We start from the raw sequence: 18,868 nt of genomic DNA, 5'->3' as shown, positions 1-18,868 counted from the left end.
ATTTCGTGGAAAGGGGTTTCGTTTTACTTTTTTTTATTTTTTTTGTTATATTGGTAACATTGTTTAAGAAAGATGGTTGACGGTGGTACACTTTTCTGACAAAAATTGGAAAACTTAATCTTTTTGTTATTCTAGACGTTCTGAACATAGTTTTTTGCCGTCGTATGTAACTGTAAGTAGGTGATAATTTTATTAATAGTCCTTTGGCATGTTTGCACATTTCCTGAGGGCCATATTCGATGAATGTGCGTTGTCACGCGTGCAATGGCTATCGACACAGATTTGACATTTTATTCTTTTTGTGCTAGTGCGGTTATTCTTACCACATGTATCTTGTTACGTATTGCAGGCGGTTACACTGAGACGTGACAATGGTTAAGAAAAAGAGACAGAGCGATCCTGGTGAGAATGGCGATGAATCTACGGAATCGTGCGACGAGAACGTCAAATCCGCATGTCCTCATGTAGCCAAGGCTGTAGACCTGACGCAGCTGAAGAAGGCGCTCAAAACGGGAGGCTTCCAGACGGAATGCTCCGAGTGCAAGAAGTCGTCCAAGACCGAGGTCTCTGACCCCGATTTCGAAGAAGACCTTTCGTTATGGATGTGCTTGCGTTGCGGGTCGCAGCTCTGCGGACGGACACGGAACAAGCACGCCCTGAACCACTTCAAGACCCCGCGCTCCGACTGCCATGCCCTCACTGCCAACACGACCACTTGGGAAGTATACTGCTACAACTGCAACAATGAAGTTACCGCTTCTAGTGCTAAGAAGCTGCATGAATGTGTAGAATATCTTAAAAAGCAAGCAGTAGGCGGCGGGAATGCTAAATCACTCCCTCCAATAGAACTGCCTTATAATCAAGACTCAAAAATTGATGTTCCAACTGTAGAAACTATAATTAAAATTGACCCACTATCTAAAGGTAAAGACAAGGCTATGTTAAGTCTACCGAGAGTGAGAGGCCTCACAAATCTAGGAAATACTTGCTTCTTCAACTCAGTGATGCAGTGTCTGGTGCAGACACCGTATTTGTTGCAAGTTCTGCAGGAGATGGCTAACCCTGGTGAGAGGTTCACATTGCCTGGTGGAAAGTTGAAGCTGAAACCAGACGGTGATGATGGGAAGGAGGTGGACCTGCCTCCAATTACGGGACAGCTGGCAGAGTGGGGTACATTGACCCGCACACTGTCAGAAACATTAAGTGAATTACAAGCAGGTTTGTACCGCCAACTGTTATTAAACCTTGACATGATAATTTGAATGCAACAATTCCTATTGAAATTGCCTTACATCATCATTCCTATTGGAATTATGCAGTTTTGATAAAGAAACTAGGCATAATAGATCATTTATCAATACTCAAAGAACTAGTATTCACTCTGATAATTCTATAACAGATTAAGATATTTAAATTAGTTTTTTATTACCATATACAATAACATGTATTTACAAATCAAAATAATAACTCACTATAAACACTTAATATTAATTTAATCTTATAAAAAATATATTTACACAAATTGTTTACCACATCAAATATTTACATAACTGGTTAACATACATGCATTTACAGTTAACTTCCAAATACATATATAATGCTGTTGTTGTTTTTTATGTAATAAAAATTCAAGGTTGTTCACATAAGATACTGCAGTAATTTAAACTGCAATCTTTGGCAAAACTTCATAATTGCTCTGTGTATAGTGCACTTTTGTGTAATCCATTATAAAATGTAATGACCTGTTTCATAATTAAGTTAATAACCAATTAAGCAATTTATTACAAATAGAGGTTTATTTCCTTTGTCCTTATAAAACCTTTATGTGTCAAACTTAGTTATAAACAAAAGCTTTGTTTGACTTTATTGCGTTACTTATAATAATTTATATTCTCTGCACTAGATAAAAGACATAACATATGATTCTTAGGACAGTGATGGACAAAAACAACTATTTTTATTAGGTCTCTGTTTTTTTTTCTTCTTTAATTAGCCTACTAAAAACATACTAAAATAAAAAAATACAAAAAAACATGTGAATAGTTAGTTATACACAAATTAATAAATGAAATCAACATAATCAGCTGTAGTAAACACTTCCCAAAATATACCTTTTACATACTTTTTGTCCTTAAACTAGTGGTTTCCTGAATCTAATGTTTGGTATGATGATTTCATGTTATTAACTGTCAGCTCTCTAGCTACCTCTCATAAATAAATAAATAAATCATGTGGTAACTAGAAACAAAAAAAACCCATAGCCAGATAAAAATCACCTTTATCCCCCAAAGATAGTATAGGTTTCCAGCAGTGAAAGTATTTATTTTATGGTTCTATTTTTGGAACCTTTAGCTTACAAACCCTCTAATAGTTTCCACCTTATAATAATAATTTTGTTTCACACTTTACAATCTGAAGCATGACTATATGTGTACCAACTTGTATGTATGTCTATAACATGGTTACACCACATGATAGGTTACCTATATTTAGAGAGTGACCTGATTTCACGCTTCCACTGTCTAGCCTGACGGACTGGAGTTGTTTTAAAAATATTTTGGAACAATTTAAAGACATGTTTAATTTGATTTTGCTGGAATGTCATGATAGACTTTTGATTTTTGAATAGGATGCTTTGTATTTTAATTAATTACTTTTTGTTGGCAAAAATATATTCCTAGCAGATTTTGCTAGGTATAGGATTATTATAAAAGCACTTGAGAATATTCCACAGATAACCACTCTTATAGTTTTAGAGAATAGCAATTACAACTATCTAAAAACTTATCTCTATATCATACTAGCTTACGCCACCGGTTTCACCCGTGCCCCGTAGCAGCTAATGAGCGTAGCGGGTTAAAAAGTAGCTTGTAACCTTACCCAATAAATTGGCTATGTAACACTAAAAAAAAAAACTTTTTTATTGATTTTCGCGTTCAAGAAAACTACGCATTAATATTACTATTTGTGATTAATCGGAAAGTCATCCAATTGCATTGTCTAAATAAAATAATTAAAGCTAATTTCGTTATCCTAATCATTTACCTACATGCCGATAAGGAATAGATAAACAAATATTAGGTAACCATATATTATATGTTTGACTTTGGAGCAATAATAACCTTTAACTAATTACTTATACAATTAAGTAATATCTCAACTGGTTTTGTTGAAATTACGTCCGCGTTTATCTTATCTGATCTTCTCGCGTCACTTCTATTGTTATCAGAAAGTGCATTTGTAAAAATTCCTACTTCTACAAATATTATCATTACTTATTTTTCTCTCTAGCTAGAACATGCTTTGAACTCAAACTCTGAAACGTTTATTCAAATTAGGCTGATAAATCAACACTTTTCGAACGTCAAAATAGACAGCCCCAAAACGCCACCCTTCACCGCTTTCTATGTGTTTTTGCAAGAAGAAGAAGTGGCACACCAAACTCCCCGGCAACACAAGTCTGTCTGTCTCTGTCTGTTTAGTAGTTGCAAACTTAGTTCATCTTGTGTCCAGTTTCTATAATAAATTATAACATCTACAGTGTTTGTTTATGTGTAATCATAAAAAAAAACTACTAAGTTTTGTATTTTTAGACTTTAACCACTCAAGCGTCCGAGGTGATAACAGTCACCAAAAAAATTCTTGCCTTAAGCGTCCATGGTGACTACAGTATCCGAACGACATCGTTCGGTTTAAACGTGTACAGCGCTATAGCCAGGTGGTATTAATATAGTTGATTGATACTAGATGGCGCGTTATTAAATTTGTCATCCGTGAGTTGTGATTTTTTCTGTGCAATGGCAACATTAAATTTATAAAAAAATATATTGAAGTGACAGTTCGTCGTTTTTGACAAGTGACTTTTTTGTGTGTGGAGCTCTTGACAAAAATGTGGTAAGTTTCTTGTTTTATACCTTATTTAGATTGTTATTTTATATCAAAATAAACGTGAAGAAATTTCCTTTACGAAATATGTATTATTACGACAATTTCAAAACGTTTACATAGTATAATTTAGGTGGAAAAGTTATACGATCACTACACGATCATCGTTTGATACTTTTCTATTGTTTACAGTGTATTCTAATTGGTTATTTTTGTTAAATAAATGCAAAATATACGAGAATCGTTCACTATTAGCACGTTAATGGCCATTTACAAACGAAATACATTGAGATGGGGTCTATAATGATTAAAATGTTAAGACGTTATTCATGATTTTAGTGTTGGTGAGCCGACTCCCCTTGGACTGTTCTACTTACAACGTAAATAATGGTTTGTTCACACGGAGCGTTTTATGATCAATTTGGAAATGTTTTGTGGCTTTTTTCTTTGTTTATGTATCTACTTATAGGTGACGGCATGTTTATTTAGTTTTCGTTTTTCAATATCAAAGATAGAAAAATACCTAAAATTACAGTTTTACAGTGTATTTATTTTACTGTAATACCAATAACCGCTTTCTTTTTTTCTATTTAACATAATAAAAAATTATATGTAATAAAATTATATAAAAGTAAACATGTTTGCTCTATAAACATACCGAACAGTAATATGCGTGTTTCATTAAAACAACGTCGTCGTGTGAACACGCTATTAGCCGGGCGGCCATCTTGTCACATTTTTACGTCGCCCGAGGCCCAGTGACCGCTTGAGAAACACTTAACTTTGTTTATTTTTTCATGACAGAAAACTAATTACTTATATTAAGATATTGGTATCATTTTAAAGAGTATATCCTGTACTAATATAATAAAAAAACATTGTTACCAGTAATCACTATATTTTTCTTATAAAACTCGGAATAAAAAAAAAAATACGATATTTTTTTTGATATCCTCAACTTTATACTTTATTATCATCCTATAATATTAATTAAAGTAATTTACTTTTATTCAAATTAAATTTTACATTCTTTTAGCTTTCCGTGAGTATTTTTTATTCGAATCTAGCTATTGTAGTTTTTCAGTAGTAATCGTTTTTGTTGAGAGAGTCTCGCTTGGTCGTAAAAAAGCAATTGACATTTCATGCGCGGACAGGTGGGCCGAGAATCACTGCGCGGCTTGGACGCTTGAGTGGATAATAAGCCTTAAATACCTATCAGACCAGCAAAAAAATTGCAGGACATTTACTATGTAAAAGAGCGGGTGAAACCGCTGGTCAAAGCAAGTGTATCACATAAAGAATATTCCATTCTGAATCTCTTTATTTACGATTCTATCTATAGCGGTACTGATACAAATGTAAATTCGTCACGGCCACTCTACATTATTATGTACATAGATATAAATAGCGCTCGCATTGTTGTTATTTTTCCCTTTGAATAGTATGCTTTATCACATTTACTGGCGATTTCATCCGTGTCCCGAGGGAACTACTTCCCACAACGAGACAAATAGTAGTCCCATTTCCTTTCTCAGGGTCTAAAAGTTTGGGTACCTGATTAGGTTCAGTAGTTATGTTTGAAATTGTCCCTTATCGCTAGACTCGAACAAAACTTGTGACGTAAACAAAACACGCTTTGTCATATTTCGACATGATAAATAGAGGTAGTTTGTTGTCCTATTAAATAGCGCAATTTCTTCAATACATTCCTACAGCAATTTTTCCCTCGTATCATAGAACTTAATATCTTCTAAGGTCATCGGCCATAAACACGGCCTTCCACAAACCGCAAAAACCTTAATTTTATACTTTAAATTCATGTTTGTAAACTATTTGTATAGACAACGTAACCCTGAGTTACGCGTTTTCCTTACCGATTGCATAAAAATGCTCATAATACTATGTTTGTATGTAATTATGCCCTTACCTTGATCAATTTATTGCTCAGTATTGAAGTAAATATGTGGCAATTATTCTTAGTTTGGATTGGTTACGTATTGAGATGAGTTAGAAATAACTTAGCGAGCGAACATAATAATGTCAGGCTATCCTGAAGTCGAGTCATTCGGAAACTTAAATATGTCGACATAAACTGCCCGTATGTTTTTGGATCCCATGTGGCAAGCCGTGACTCATAGACACATTCAGAATCGCTATATAATGCTTAATTTTAGCAGTAACATCCCTGAACGGAGAGCTTCTATTGGTTGTTTAATAACTTATCCGCTGTGCTATGTGCCTGAGCCTGAAAGCTCTTTCAGAAAAGAGGATTTTGCGCTCAGTTTTTTTATGTGCAACACTATCTGCGCGGAAAAAATTTGCTACGCGGTTTCAAGTGTCATCTTTCTGCCAGGGACGCTATGAAGGAAGCCTGTATTATTGAAACAACTATTCCCTATCTATTACCATTGACTACTAATTCCCTTATGCATGTGCGATATATCTAATAACATAAACCTTACATACACACATAGAATAGACCTCAGCCAGATCCTACAGTTACAAAGTTTCAGTAAGCATACGAAAATCCGCCGATTTAAAAAGTGTTCTAATCCATTTACCACGTAATAACAACATAATATCATTATTTCCAGGTGAAGGTGGAGTGTACAACCCTCGGAAGCTGCTATCAGCGCTGGTGAACAAGCTGCCTCAATTCGGAGGCGGCGACCAGCATGACGCTCATGAGCTGCTCAGGCATTTGCTTGAAGCTGTCAGGTATTACTCAATTTCTGATCACCGTCATCTTTGTTTTAACGCCTTTTTATGTAGCAATTCCTATGGTTAGTTATTATACACCCGTGTTTCAACAAAAAATATATAATCTTTTATCATCAGTCTAGCCCTTTCCAAAAACAAGTTGTTTACAAATAAATAGTTATAATCAAGAAAAGACTGGGCTAATTGTTTATTTAAATTAGAACAGAGTCAAGGCTACGCTAGCAATAGCAAATTACTAGTTCAAATGGTGCAAAACAAGTATAACAACTATAGGATGACATTTCTTTGTACTCCAATCTTCATCTAAAAACAGAACTGCAAAAATAACATTGCATTCCCATTCATAAAACCACCAATTTACGTCTTACATCCTTTATCACAAATAACTAGAACAAAACATTCACACAGAAATATATTTATATCTAGTTTACACCCTAACAAGAGTCCTTCTATCCTCCAGGTCAGAGGACCTCAGACGCTATCAATCAGTGATACTCAGCAGCCTCGGCATGAGTTCCAAGGTCGACCCCGCCAAGGTCGACGGCGAGGTCAAGCAGAAGGTCAAGTTCTACGGCCAGCAAGCGTCAGACACTATGCTGAGGCCTGAACAGGTAACTAAGGTATTAATTAGGCCGGGGAGTACTTTTTTTCATTGGGAGTGGTGTTATTTTTTATTTTATTTTTTTAATTTTAGAGTGGTTGTTAGTGGTTTGTTTTTGGTGGGGAGATAAGTTATTTTTGCATATAGGCTCTAGCAGGGATTTGTATTTTGGACCTTATTTGATCAATGATTCAGAAGTGATTTATTTATTTATAATACTTTTTGCACAAACAGTACAATGGCGGACTTACCGCCTTAGGCGTTTTCTCCCAGTCTACCTTTGGGTGGTGGGGAAATAGCAGTGGTAGGTGCAGTTTTTAATATAATCTACATGCAAAGAAAAAATATATATATGTATATAATATATTTTTTTATTTGTAAGTCCTTTCAATATGGTCCCATTGACATAATTATGGTCCAGCTCAATGATGGAAAAACTGATTGACCTAGAGGTCAGCAGAGTTATTTTAATTGTCAAGTTTAGGGTGATAAAATAATTAGGTAGATAAAAAAAAACAGATATCGTCATTAAACTAATAGGCAAATATTAATTTTTGCTGTTCTGAGCAATATCGATATGAGAATTTGAAGTTAAAATATATCAACTATTACTAAGATACAGTAGTTCCTAGCTTCCAGTTTAGTATAATATAGTATAATATATATAAATGACTTATAGTCCTACTAAAGACTAGAATTGATAACAACCATTTAATAGTGGCGTGTATTGCAGTTTGTCATACTAAACTGTGTTTTATTGGTTTGTTTCCCTTTTAGGAACTGTTATCATAGCTTTAACTTCTATGCATGAAGTATAGGAAATATGCAGGTTAAATTATGGAATCAGGTGTTTTTATGCGGAAATCTATGACATAAAATGTAATTTCCGATAGACCGTTAATGAGACATTGTATACTCGACACATTTTTTAATATACAGGAGATCTTCAAAATTGAAAAACGTAACAAACAGACGATTCGCCTTGTTTTTTGCATGCAAATAAAAATGAATTTAGAACTGTTAACATAGATGTGTTCTTGGTTGAGAATTTACTAACCCAGTTACGACAAGACAGGCTATTTCGTAGATTCCTGACTTGACTTGAATAGTAATGGATACTGTAAAATTTTATGCATGCAAGTTTTTGAGTTTTTCTCCCACACCATCTTCATTTTTTTTTTTTTAGATATCTGAGAAAAAGAATAAAAGCTTCCCAACTACCTACATCTTTTCATTAACAAGTCGACAGTAAAACACGGTCGATTAGAAATAAATACATTACACATAAAAGCCTCAATTCAGCTCCAAATCTAACCTCTATCACAATCTTTCCAGGTGTTCCGCGGCTTCCTAGTCTCGACCCTAGAATGCCAGGAGTGCCTCCACCAGTCCGACCGCGCGGAGTACTTCCTGGACCTCTCCCTCCCGGTGGCAGCCAGCAGGCCGCAGCCCCCGGCGGTCGTGAGGAGGAAAACACCTAATGGTATGTGGTGGTTTTGTTGCTTCGTGTGTCTCTGTGTGTGTTTGTTGTCATGTGTGATTGTTTGATGTAGTTTTGTTTTTGGTGGTACACAGCTGTGTTGTCGATTTGTTTGACAGTAATATACACAGACTGATTCTAAAAAGATGTTTAGTTTTACTCTATATTTAATCGACCCTTGATTCACAAGAAATAACTTTTGCGTATGAAGTTAAGATTGCAATGAAAATTCCACTATACAACTTTGGTACTTAACAAACCAAAATAACCCGCTGTGTATTATCAAAACATTCTTGCTGTAAAACCAAATGTCATACCTATCATCTATTTTCTGTTACACATTTTAAGCTAATAGTAGCCACTTCATGAAACCAAATAATTATTTTACCAAAGCCATTTATAAACCCCAATTTTATTTTGAAATCCAGACTGCAATTGATGTTTTCAAAGTGCTTCCTTATTCAAAATCTTTGTTTCTCGCATGCTTCTTGCTTTACCTACACTTGTCATCGCAGTTTTGCACCATAACCACTATTATTTTATCACGTTCATTATCACTTATATAAAAGTATATAACAATAATTAATTCATGTAACGTATATTAAGGAGAAAAAAAAACGATAAAATTAAAAAAATCTTCTTTGTTCTAAGTCGGTTAAAAAGGCTTCAAAAGCTGAGGCGGTCATAAAAACTAAAAAACATAGTTTCCTAACGCTGCGTGAGCGACGAACGCGACGCGACGCGACGCAACACGACGCGACGTAATGCGACGCGATGCTATACGCGACAGATGTCCTACGTGATTTTGGTCATTACTTCTCAAATCATGGAGAAGTTGTGTTACAATTTTGCTTGAAAGTTCATATTTAAAGTACAGACAGCAACAATCTTCCAACTTGTTTGTACTAATAAACGATTTCTTTAATATTTATGTTTTTTTTGTCCCACAACAATCAACGCTTCTGAATAGTTCGCGGTGTCGCGTCTGGTCGCCCTCAAAACAAGTACGCGTTACGTCGCGTCTCGCCGCAGACTGTCACATAGGCCGCATGTAGGGAATTCCTTTGAGTTGATCGCGTTCGTCGCGTTCGCAGCGTCGCGTCGCGTCGCGTTCGTCGCTCACGCAGGACACCGCGTTATATGTACTTTGAACGGTTTGGAAAAAAATTATTATAGATATTATTTTACTTATTATTCGTAAATGACTACACCATCCGAAATCTGTCATTCTTAAAATATTTCTACTTTGATTGATACAACAAGTCTAATATATTTTAATTCAGAAACTATATAAAACCATAAGAACTGGTGCAAAACTACAATGACATAAGTATAACGCTCAATGTGTAGTAACTAAGGCATGTAATGACAAGAGAACATATTTTCAGAAGAGAATGTTTACAATACGCAAGAGGAGAAACCTTCAAAACACCAATTGAAGAAGGAGCGGATAGCTGCCCGCAAGGCCGCCAGAAAGAACAAAGGTGCTACAATACCGACATTTCAAACGTATCACCATACGCTGGCTGGCCCATTATTTATTACACTTCATGTAAAATACGCGGGACAACTTTGCTTCTATATAATCCTGCTTTGTAATGAAAAAATGATTCTCTCGCGGCAATACATGGAATCAGCTTACTAATCGTCGCACTAATTTGTACACTGCGTGCAAAATCATTATTTGTCACGCCAGCAATAATATAGTCACTACCATTAACTACTGTAATTCCCGTCTTTTGTAAATCCAAAAGCTTATTTAGTGTCCGTCTTTTCAGGTAACTCGACGTCTAAAGACGAGCCGTCGACTGACGCCAACGGTACGACCAAGACTGATGGTAAGTCTTCTTCGGAGCAATCTGACGCGGATGTAGAGGATAACCTTGAGGATATGCCTCGGCAGCCTGACACCCATACTGTCTCCGTCGGTACTCAAGCCATTGCCCACACGGCGGCAAACTTCGCAGCCTACCACATGGAGTCAGGGTACAACTCCGAGAAGGTCATCAGCTCCGACTCCATTCGCACCAGTCCCGTCGAAATGGACAAGGAGAAAACTGACAATACTCCCGAACATGCGGACAAAGACAAGGTCGAATTCGCCGACCATTCAACGTCGACCACTGCGATACCGCTCGAATATAAACCCCTCATTTCTTTAGAGAACCTCTCTAACCCGGACTCGGGCGTCGCGAGTCCGGAGGCCACGAAACATAACTCTACGGAAACTGTGGACAATGTGGACTCCCCGACTAACGGCAAGGAGCTCGGCAGCCATAGCTCGCTTTCCAGCGAAATTAACCTCGACCTGTCCAGTCCGCAGCATAACAAGCTGTCGCCCGTCAAAACTGAGTTCGAGAGGCCGGTGTCGAGGATATCCTTCGTGCCCGAGTACTCCAACGAGGTGGTGTCTCGAGGGATCAGCGTGCAAGGGTGTCGGAGTGTGCTCGAGCACAGCGGGGAGAGCAGCTACGAGTCCTTACCCGAGAGCAAGACTCTTAACGACTTGAACAATCATTTGGACAAACTGAAGTTGTATATGGATGACTCTAAGACCAAGACAAAGCCCGCGTTACCTTCCCCGGTAGCCGTGGAGGCGCCTGCCGACCCGCCCCCGCCCGCGCCCAAGCCTAAAGTGAACAACATCGATGCCGAGAAGAGTCAGAGAGATTTCATGCCCTACTCGCGACAGAGTCCGCTGTCACCGCGCTATGTATGCGACGAAGATGAATGCAGCATCCAGTCCTGTCTTAGTCAATTCACTGCATTAGAGTTGTTGACTGGCAACAACAAAGTTGGCTGCGAGACGTGCACAGAAAGAATCAACGGCAAAGACGGAAAGACAGTATACACCAACGCGACCAAACGGTTTCTAGTATCGAGTCCGCCGGCCATACTGATCTTGCACCTGAAGCGGTTCCAGATCGGGCCGCGGTGCATGTTCCGCAAGATGTCGAAGCACGTGGACTTCCCCACGGTGCTGGACCTGGCGCCGTTCTGTGCGATGGACAAGGTGCGCAAGTTGCCTAATGTAGCGCGGGGGCAGTCGTCGCTGCTGTACTCGCTGTACGGCGTGGTGGAGCACTCGGGCGGCATGCACGGCGGGCACTACGTGGCGTACGTGAAGGTGCGGGGTCAGGTCGAGCCGGGTGATGCCCGCTGGTGGTTCCTGCCGCGCGGCGGCCACACGGCGCCGGCGGCGGGCGACGCGGACTCGGAGTCGGAGCTGTCGGGCTACGAGTCGGGCGAGGCGCCGGCGCCGCGGGCCCGGCCGCCGCCCGGCAAGTGGTACTACGTGTCGGACAGCATGGTGTCGGAGGTGTCGGAGGACAAGGTGCTGCGGGCGCAGGCCTACCTGCTGTTCTACGAGCGCATCCTGTAGGCGAGTGTCCGCGCGACGTCCCGGCCTAAGCGAGGATTGGCATTTAAGTGGAAGACTGGTAGCATCTACGTAGGCGAGCCGCAACATGTTACGTCACTGTACGCGCTGTATATAGCTTCGGAGGTTATTATTTACTGGCTTTTTGTTTCATCGTACTATTTGCGCGGCGACGCGCTATGTGATTAGTTTATTTCTATTAATGAATTGTTTATGTATAATATTAGGTCGTGTGGCGCCGGTTGGGGGGTATGCCCGGGTTCTACGAGCACATTTTAGTTTGTTACACTCATAATCTTGTTACCATAGGTGCTAAACGCCCGGCAAATACTAGCTCGAACGAGTAATATCATACGCCACGACCAGCGCCACACAGACTCATCCTAAGCTTGTTATACTGTTAGTTTTATATAACGAACTTGATGAATATAATTAGTCACATAATGTTATTACACAGCTAATCTGTGCTCTATATAAATTATGTTCGAACTGCAACTGTTTTGCGATACCATTGTCTAGTATCGCCATACATTATGAAGATACATTTCCTAGGAGTAATTCTCCATAATCTAGCTAGCACATGAATATAGTATCATATGACCGCTGTCGAAGAATAACGTCGTAACAGCAGTACTAAAGGAATTGAGAACAAGAAGCGGGCGGACTTACGACGTTATTCGCCGGAGTGGCGCGTAGTGTTTCTATAAGTCAATGTAATTGATAATAACGTGACGTTGAAACGAATATTTAAATTCATCTCATTAAGATTAAATGTTTCACCCTACGTACGTAATTGGTCGATTGATTTTCGTGTTATATTTATTCTTATATTTATGTTTGTATTCTGTAATCGTGTTTTCGCTGGGTTTTTGTTTGTCGGAGTCGCTGGAACTGGCCGGCGGCCGATAAGTACGTCGGCCTGTGTTAAATCGGTCAAGTCTTCCATTAAGGTGTCAACAGGAATGTAAACCTTACATTACAACCAATAAATGATTTTCACTCGATCGCCGCTTTTAACGAAGTAGATAAGTTATTTATTATAGTCTGCGTTGTCGGTTACGTCAATTTTTGGACTGTCAGCCCCTAGTTTTAATTCAAGTGCTTTCTTTTCTTAATAAAAGCTCATCAACATAAATATGGATAATCTCATAAGATGTATATTTTAAACTTATCCTCATATACTTGATGTTATCCAAGCAATCATTTTATTCGGAAATGTACTGAATAGTATGGCTTGGTTGTTGACTGTATAAATAAAGTAATTGACATGAATTAATTGACAATTTACTTGGATAGAGTTAATTACTGTTTCAATCGACATCCTAATCGGTACATTTGTATATATGGGACGTGAACATAGATCTCTGTGTGATCTCGCGCTGTTGGAATCTAACCTCTATTTACTACATTAACTTGTGCCATTTTATAAACAAATGGTTAAATTGTACCCAACATCGACGCGCTTTTAATATTGTTTGGAAACCCGTTAATATTACTGCTATTACACTTTTATCAAAGTGATAACTAAAACTTCAATAAATGAGTTGAATCATTTAATTAAATTTGGGAATAAAACTTAATGTTATTTTATTCATATCATCCTGTCATTTATGTTGTAGGTTGTACATACACTTTTTTATAAAATGTTAGGCTACCTTCGCGGTATCGACCGAGTCGCTCGACTCGTCGTTGCCACAGACAATATTTTTATTTTAATCGCATATTAAGTTTTAAAACAAGCATTATGTAACATTGAGTGCTCAATTTAGTTGTTGCTTTTACCGTGTGCAACTAATTGTTTTAAGGACTTGTTACACTTTTCATTTGCATTTGAGATGAAAATACTTGCTTTATTTAAACACTTCTGAAAAAGAACAAAAAATCTGAAATAGTTTTTTTTTTTTTTGTTGACATGAAGCCTGAAATCTACTAATATTATCTTATAGAAATGTAAATCCCATACATTTACATAAAAAAATGTGGAGCCACTTACGCATACTTATATATGAGAAAACGCGTAATTATATGAGACTCACACTGACGCCAGTAAAATTAATTAAAAAAAAATATTATCTAAAAGCTAGAAACATAGAAGTATTTTGGTCTCAAATGTTATCGTTGTAAGTAGTACTCAAGTTGTTATACACGATTTTTATGATTGCATTTGACAACATTATGTTAGTGTTTTACCGTTAGATAGCTTGTGTTAATTATTTGATATTTTTTTTGTATAATATTGAATTCACATAATTGAGTTACGAAAAGTGTATTAAAATATAGTTGTAAAATGTCATGCTTTGTTTTTATTGCTTCTTTTCTCCTAATTTTTTCCTACAACTGGAAAATACTTCGCACGCACGGATAAAATGTAGCCTATGGCTTTCCAACTCTGAAACAATTTGTCAAACTGGTCAAGTAGTTCCTGAGATTAGCATGTTAAAACAGACAAACTCTTCAGCTTCTAGAGCAGACTTAAACAAAATGTTCATAAGAAATTAAACAATACAAGTATAACAAAATAATAAATTCATTTATTTCCTTTCACTTGGTACTTAACTAACAATATCTATAAAATAACCCTTCTTTACAGTTGGGTAATAACAATCAGCTATTCACTCTCCTGTTCAGTTGATCAATGTGCGTAGCATCAAATGGTATGAGGTCTGTTATTCTAGGCACTTCTTGTATGGTCAGCTCTATTATACAGTATAGCACTTGTAGGCTTTCTTTCGCTTTCAGCAGGGCCTGAAAAGTTATATTAAACATTAAAAAAAAATAAAGACGTACAAATATAGGGTCACTATTTTTAGCAAGGAGTAAATAGATCATACATGTGAGACGATCCAAAAGTAAAAATCCCAACAAATATTAAAAATGTAGATGTGACTATATTTAGAACGATTTTACGGCGAAACGGCTGAACCAATGAAGATGATGTTTGGTATGCATTATGTATTGATGATATGCAGCAGACTATGTGACATGTTACGGAGAAGGGTAGTGCCTAGTGTCCTTTTGAAGAACAGCAGCAGGTGAAACCGTGGAGAACATAATTGAATTGTCTTACCGAAATAGCCTTTTCCTTCAACTCCGGCTTCGTCGCCATCTGCTTCTTAATCGCGTTCATCTCCTGCGGCGTATACCCCACCAGTTTTGAAAGCACATCACTCGTAAATTCCACATCTAAACTATCTGTACCATCCACAATGGTACATTTCAAACTCCAACCTTCCTTACTTACAGACAATTTTGATAACAAACTCATCACCTGCCCTTTGATTTTGAAAATCTTCCCAAGTTTATCACTGTCACTCATTTCTTTAATCTGTTTTAAATACATAAATGGTTCAGAAAGTACTTTATTATTTTCCGTATTTTGAGGAATGTTGCCGCCAATTTCAGCTTCTATTTCTCTCAAATAATCTTCATCTTCATTGAAAAATATGTCATTGTCGTCCGGGTAATCGTCTGATTGGTTTACTGTGTCAGTTTTAAATCTCTTTTCTGTGTGTGTGGTTTCAGTAATTAGTGGTCTTTTGCCAGGGTTATCTATTAACTGTTCTTCTAAAGCCGCTAGTTGGTCGATGTCTATGTCATCATCTGCAAAGTTTGGCTGTTGGTCCAGATTGTTTGGATGTTGGTTGATGTTGTTTGAATGTTGGTGATTACTTTGATCAAATATTGGCGCTGGTTGAACGAATGCTGGAGGCATTGTTGTATGTGGTGTTGGTATGTTTGTGTTTCTTGAGATGCTGATTGTTGTGTTGGGGTCTGGTTCTGAAATTATAATTTTATACATTAATGAGAGCCATTTTGTATTTAGTGCACTTGGAGAGGCCTATGTCCAGCAGTGGACTGCGATAGGCTGATGATGATGATGATGAATGAGAGCCATTTTGCAACTTGCTAGTAAACCAATGGCGGGAGAATACTGGTTCTTGAGCGGAAGATCTATAACAAGCGGTATCAATTAGATTGTAGGTCAAGATCAACCTCAATATTCTATGGCAGGAGTTACTGTGCTGGCAAAGCCAGACAAAGTTGAATAAAATAGCAGGAAGTTGATGATGACTAAACATAGAGGAATTATCATTGTTTAATTTCAACTAGAGCCTGGCATCTTTAGATCCTTACCTTGGGTCATAGGTAATCCTAACTTAGTAGACAGTTGTCCAGCAAGGGAGTTGGACACAGAAATTTCCTGGACCTCTCCCCCTAATAGTTCTATTGCACTTTCTGTAAGCAGCAGCTGTCCTCGCCGGCAGTCTACTGGACCTGAAAAGCAGAAAGACAATAGGAATTACTGAAACTGTAGTACTTCATTTTCTGCTCAGTGAATTTCCAACTATGTTAGGATTGGCTTCCAAAGTAACAGGGTGCAGCTGAGGACCAGTGTTTTACATGGAGCAACTGCCTATCTGACCTCCTTAACCCAGTTACCTGGGCAACCCAATACCCCTTGGTATGGCTGGTTATCAGACTTTTTGGCATATTATGCTGTTGTTTTCAATCAATGGCATGGGCAGCTAACTTGAATATTACCTTTTATAAGTATTTTGCAGCCTGGGGTAATATCAGCACTTAAATTCCTCATAGGTTTGTATTCCAATCCACAAATCTCTTGAACTCCATCAGTTAAGTACAACTTTAGCATTCTGAAAATTAATTCATTATATATTTGTTTATTATCATTTGAATATTGGTAGTTCATTTATTGATTTTTCAACATATTTTATACATTTTAAATATTAAATTAAAAAATAAATAAACATTTAAAAATATTAAAAAGAATAGAAGGCCACCAATATCGGGCACAGGGTCCAAGGTACCGGTGATTAGTTTAATTTGAATTATTTTTATGGAACAGAAAGGGCAAGATATGTCTTGTATTCCATGATAATAAATGGTTTTTCGCTCTTTCTTTCAGATATTTACTTTTTAAGACTACACCCTGTGAAGACTGTATTTATAATTTTATTTTAATTTGTTTTTATTTCTGTCATACTAATCCAGAAGTTTTTGTGAAAGAGGATACTTATTAGTTGTACAAATAGTAAGATTGGTTTTCACTCACAAAATATTGACATTAATTGAAAAAAAAAAAAAAAACTTAAATATATGTTACAGCCAAAGTAATAAGTCCGCATATTATACATATTATCTAGCTATTATTTATAATATCTACTCAATTTGGATAAAGTGATAATTGTCACGGAATTAATCACATTAACTAGCAATTTTATATAATATCTCCATAGACTTAGATAATGTAATAAAACAAGTAGGTAAATATTATTATTTCATGTTAACTAACTAAAGTGCCTGGTAGCTGACCTTAATAAAATTCGAAAAAGGTTAGTTATACAACTTAAAACTAATACAGTGCATGCATGCATGCATTTACAATTAATTTGCATATATGGTTTGTTATTTACCTGTGACTAGAGATCTTATCTTCATAGTTGGTGGTGGCCTCAACATTCTCCATGTTCACTCTCTGCAGCTTCAAGTACTGCTGGTATGCTGGGGTGCCTGTCAAAGGTTTGTTACAAATTATGTTAAAGAGTAGGTATTTATTTTGATGGTGAGTGCTGTTCAATTTCAAACCATACGGACAGAGTTATTTTGTTGAGGAATTAATTCCACTATTTGTTCTTCCACGTGTTAACAAATAGGAATTGGTTAGTAGGAAGGGCAGTTTGGGGATATATTTTGTAAATGTTTCCCTTCAAAAAGTGCTGATTTTCAGCCAGCTTTGAGTAATTGACTTTTATCTTAACTTTTGTATTAATTAAGCAAATGGCAACAAAATAATACACTGTAACTTTAGCTTAATATATAGAATTATTTACCAATATCTATAACAGCATTGATTTGCAGTACAAACTTCCCATTGAGAACGGTCTTCATCTCACCCTTCAGGTTGGCAGGAAGAGATCCGGGACATATATCCTTCAAGTCATTAAGCAACCATTGTTCTTTAGCCAGGTTTTTTATATCCGCTTCAGTGTAGTTATTTTCAGTATCTTCTGATAAATATTCTACACAACTAAAGAAATTATTAAATGACATAAATGATCAAGTTGGTTTGATTTGTTAGAATAAGAATCTTTATTTGCAGAGACACGGTATTAGGTACAGGTGTTTTGGTAAATTACATAACGTTGTTGTTGTTGCTGAGCTCCTTCCAGCGGTCACCTGCTTCCTGAAGGAACTACTTCCCAAAGTAGCCTGAATGTTATTCTGATATAAAGGTGTGTTTTATCAAATAAAAACCCATCCTATTCTCATTTAAGTTTCATTCAAATCAGTAATTTCCCATAAACTTTCGCGTTTATAATACAAGGGTGATGGAGACGGCAAAGGGTATTTTATAACCGGGTATCTGAATTCTTAGATCATGTTCTCTTCTCTATCTAGGGGGCGGACTTGAAATACGTTGTCAGATAAGAGTAAATAAGGATTTAGTCTTTTACAGAATGTACTACAAATTATTTGCTTACCCGGCTAGCCAATCGTCAACAACATACATGTAATGCGAGGCAAGGTATTGGCGTACTGAATTCACAAGTGATGTTGACATGCTTGCACTCGGAATAGTCTGTTTTACTCGACATACCAATTCTGCAGGGCGTTTGCTCTTGATAAGTGTATTTCTAAAAGGGCCTACAAATTAATCTTAGTTACGTGTTAACATGCAAAGGGTAATGCTTTAAGACACGGTTTAAATTAAAAGTTTTACGAAGATTTTAGTATTTCCCACTATTTATAAACAAAACTGTCAAAAACAACTGTAGAAATG

At 37.0% G+C, this 18,868-nt stretch overlaps 2 protein-coding genes across 4 annotated transcripts; one reads left to right on the top strand and one right to left on the bottom strand.

The window, feature by feature from the left end:
* The first annotated feature begins 59 nt into the window (after nucleotides 1-59).
* Nucleotides 60-14,359, top strand: LOC124638683 (ubiquitin carboxyl-terminal hydrolase 16). 3 transcript variants are annotated; one of them, XM_047175695.1, is made up of 7 exons: nucleotides 60-176; nucleotides 350-1,218; nucleotides 6,480-6,603; nucleotides 7,067-7,226; nucleotides 8,543-8,690; nucleotides 10,076-10,171; nucleotides 10,466-14,359. In XM_047175695.1, exons 2-7 carry the CDS (start codon nucleotides 372-374, stop codon nucleotides 12,067-12,069), a joined length of 2,979 nt encoding a protein of 992 aa, XP_047031651.1. In that variant the 5' UTR covers nucleotides 60-176; nucleotides 350-371; the 3' UTR covers nucleotides 12,070-14,359. The 3 variants fall into 3 exon arrangements, with proteins under 3 accessions (XP_047031651.1, XP_047031653.1, XP_047031652.1); XM_047175696.1 differs by having other exon boundaries at nucleotides 61-176; nucleotides 7,067-7,217; XM_047175697.1 differs by lacking the exon at nucleotides 10,076-10,171 and having other exon boundaries at nucleotides 7,067-7,217.
* Nucleotides 14,360-14,575: 216 nt separating this feature from the next.
* Nucleotides 14,576-18,858, bottom strand: LOC124638684 (recQ-mediated genome instability protein 1-like). The gene is made up of 7 exons (XM_047175698.1): nucleotides 18,570-18,858; nucleotides 17,919-18,115; nucleotides 17,502-17,598; nucleotides 16,609-16,721; nucleotides 16,201-16,341; nucleotides 15,134-15,843; nucleotides 14,576-14,811 (listed from the first exon to the last, which is right to left on the bottom strand). The coding sequence occupies exons 1-7, from the start codon at nucleotides 18,647-18,649 to the stop codon at nucleotides 14,671-14,673; spliced, it is 1,479 nt and encodes a 492-aa protein (XP_047031654.1). The 5' UTR covers nucleotides 18,650-18,858; the 3' UTR covers nucleotides 14,576-14,670.
* Nucleotides 18,859-18,868: the final 10 nt, after the last annotated feature.

Source organism: Helicoverpa zea, chromosome 18 (genome assembly GCF_022581195.2).
Source record: "Helicoverpa zea isolate HzStark_Cry1AcR chromosome 18, ilHelZeax1.1, whole genome shotgun sequence".
Lineage (NCBI taxonomy): Eukaryota > Metazoa > Arthropoda > Insecta > Lepidoptera > Noctuidae > Helicoverpa > Helicoverpa zea.
The sequence above is the reverse complement of the archived record's forward strand: the minus strand, read 5'-3'. Positions and strand labels throughout refer to the sequence as shown.

Excerpts from the sequence above, each read along its gene's own strand:
- LOC124638684 (XM_047175698.1), bottom strand. The coding sequence starts at position 18,649 with ATGTCAACATCACTTGTGAATTCAGTACGCCAATACCTTGCCTCGCAT. Across the intron at positions 18,116-18,569 it reads GTTGACGATTGGCTAGCCGG|TTGTGTAGAATATTTATCAG; the intron begins GTAAGCAAATAA and ends TAATTTCTTTAG. Across the intron at positions 14,812-15,133 it reads TGAAGGAAAAGGCTATTTCG|GCCCTGCTGAAAGCGAAAGA; the intron begins GTAAGACAATTC and ends ATAACTTTTCAG.
- LOC124638683 (XM_047175695.1), top strand. The coding sequence starts at position 372 with ATGGTTAAGAAAAAGAGACAGAGCGATCCTGGTGAGAATGGCGATGAA. Across the intron at positions 7,227-8,542 it reads GGCCTGAACAGGTAACTAAG|GTGTTCCGCGGCTTCCTAGT; the intron begins GTATTAATTAGG and ends CAATCTTTCCAG. Across the intron at positions 10,172-10,465 it reads GGCCGCCAGAAAGAACAAAG|GTAACTCGACGTCTAAAGAC; the intron begins GTGCTACAATAC and ends CCGTCTTTTCAG.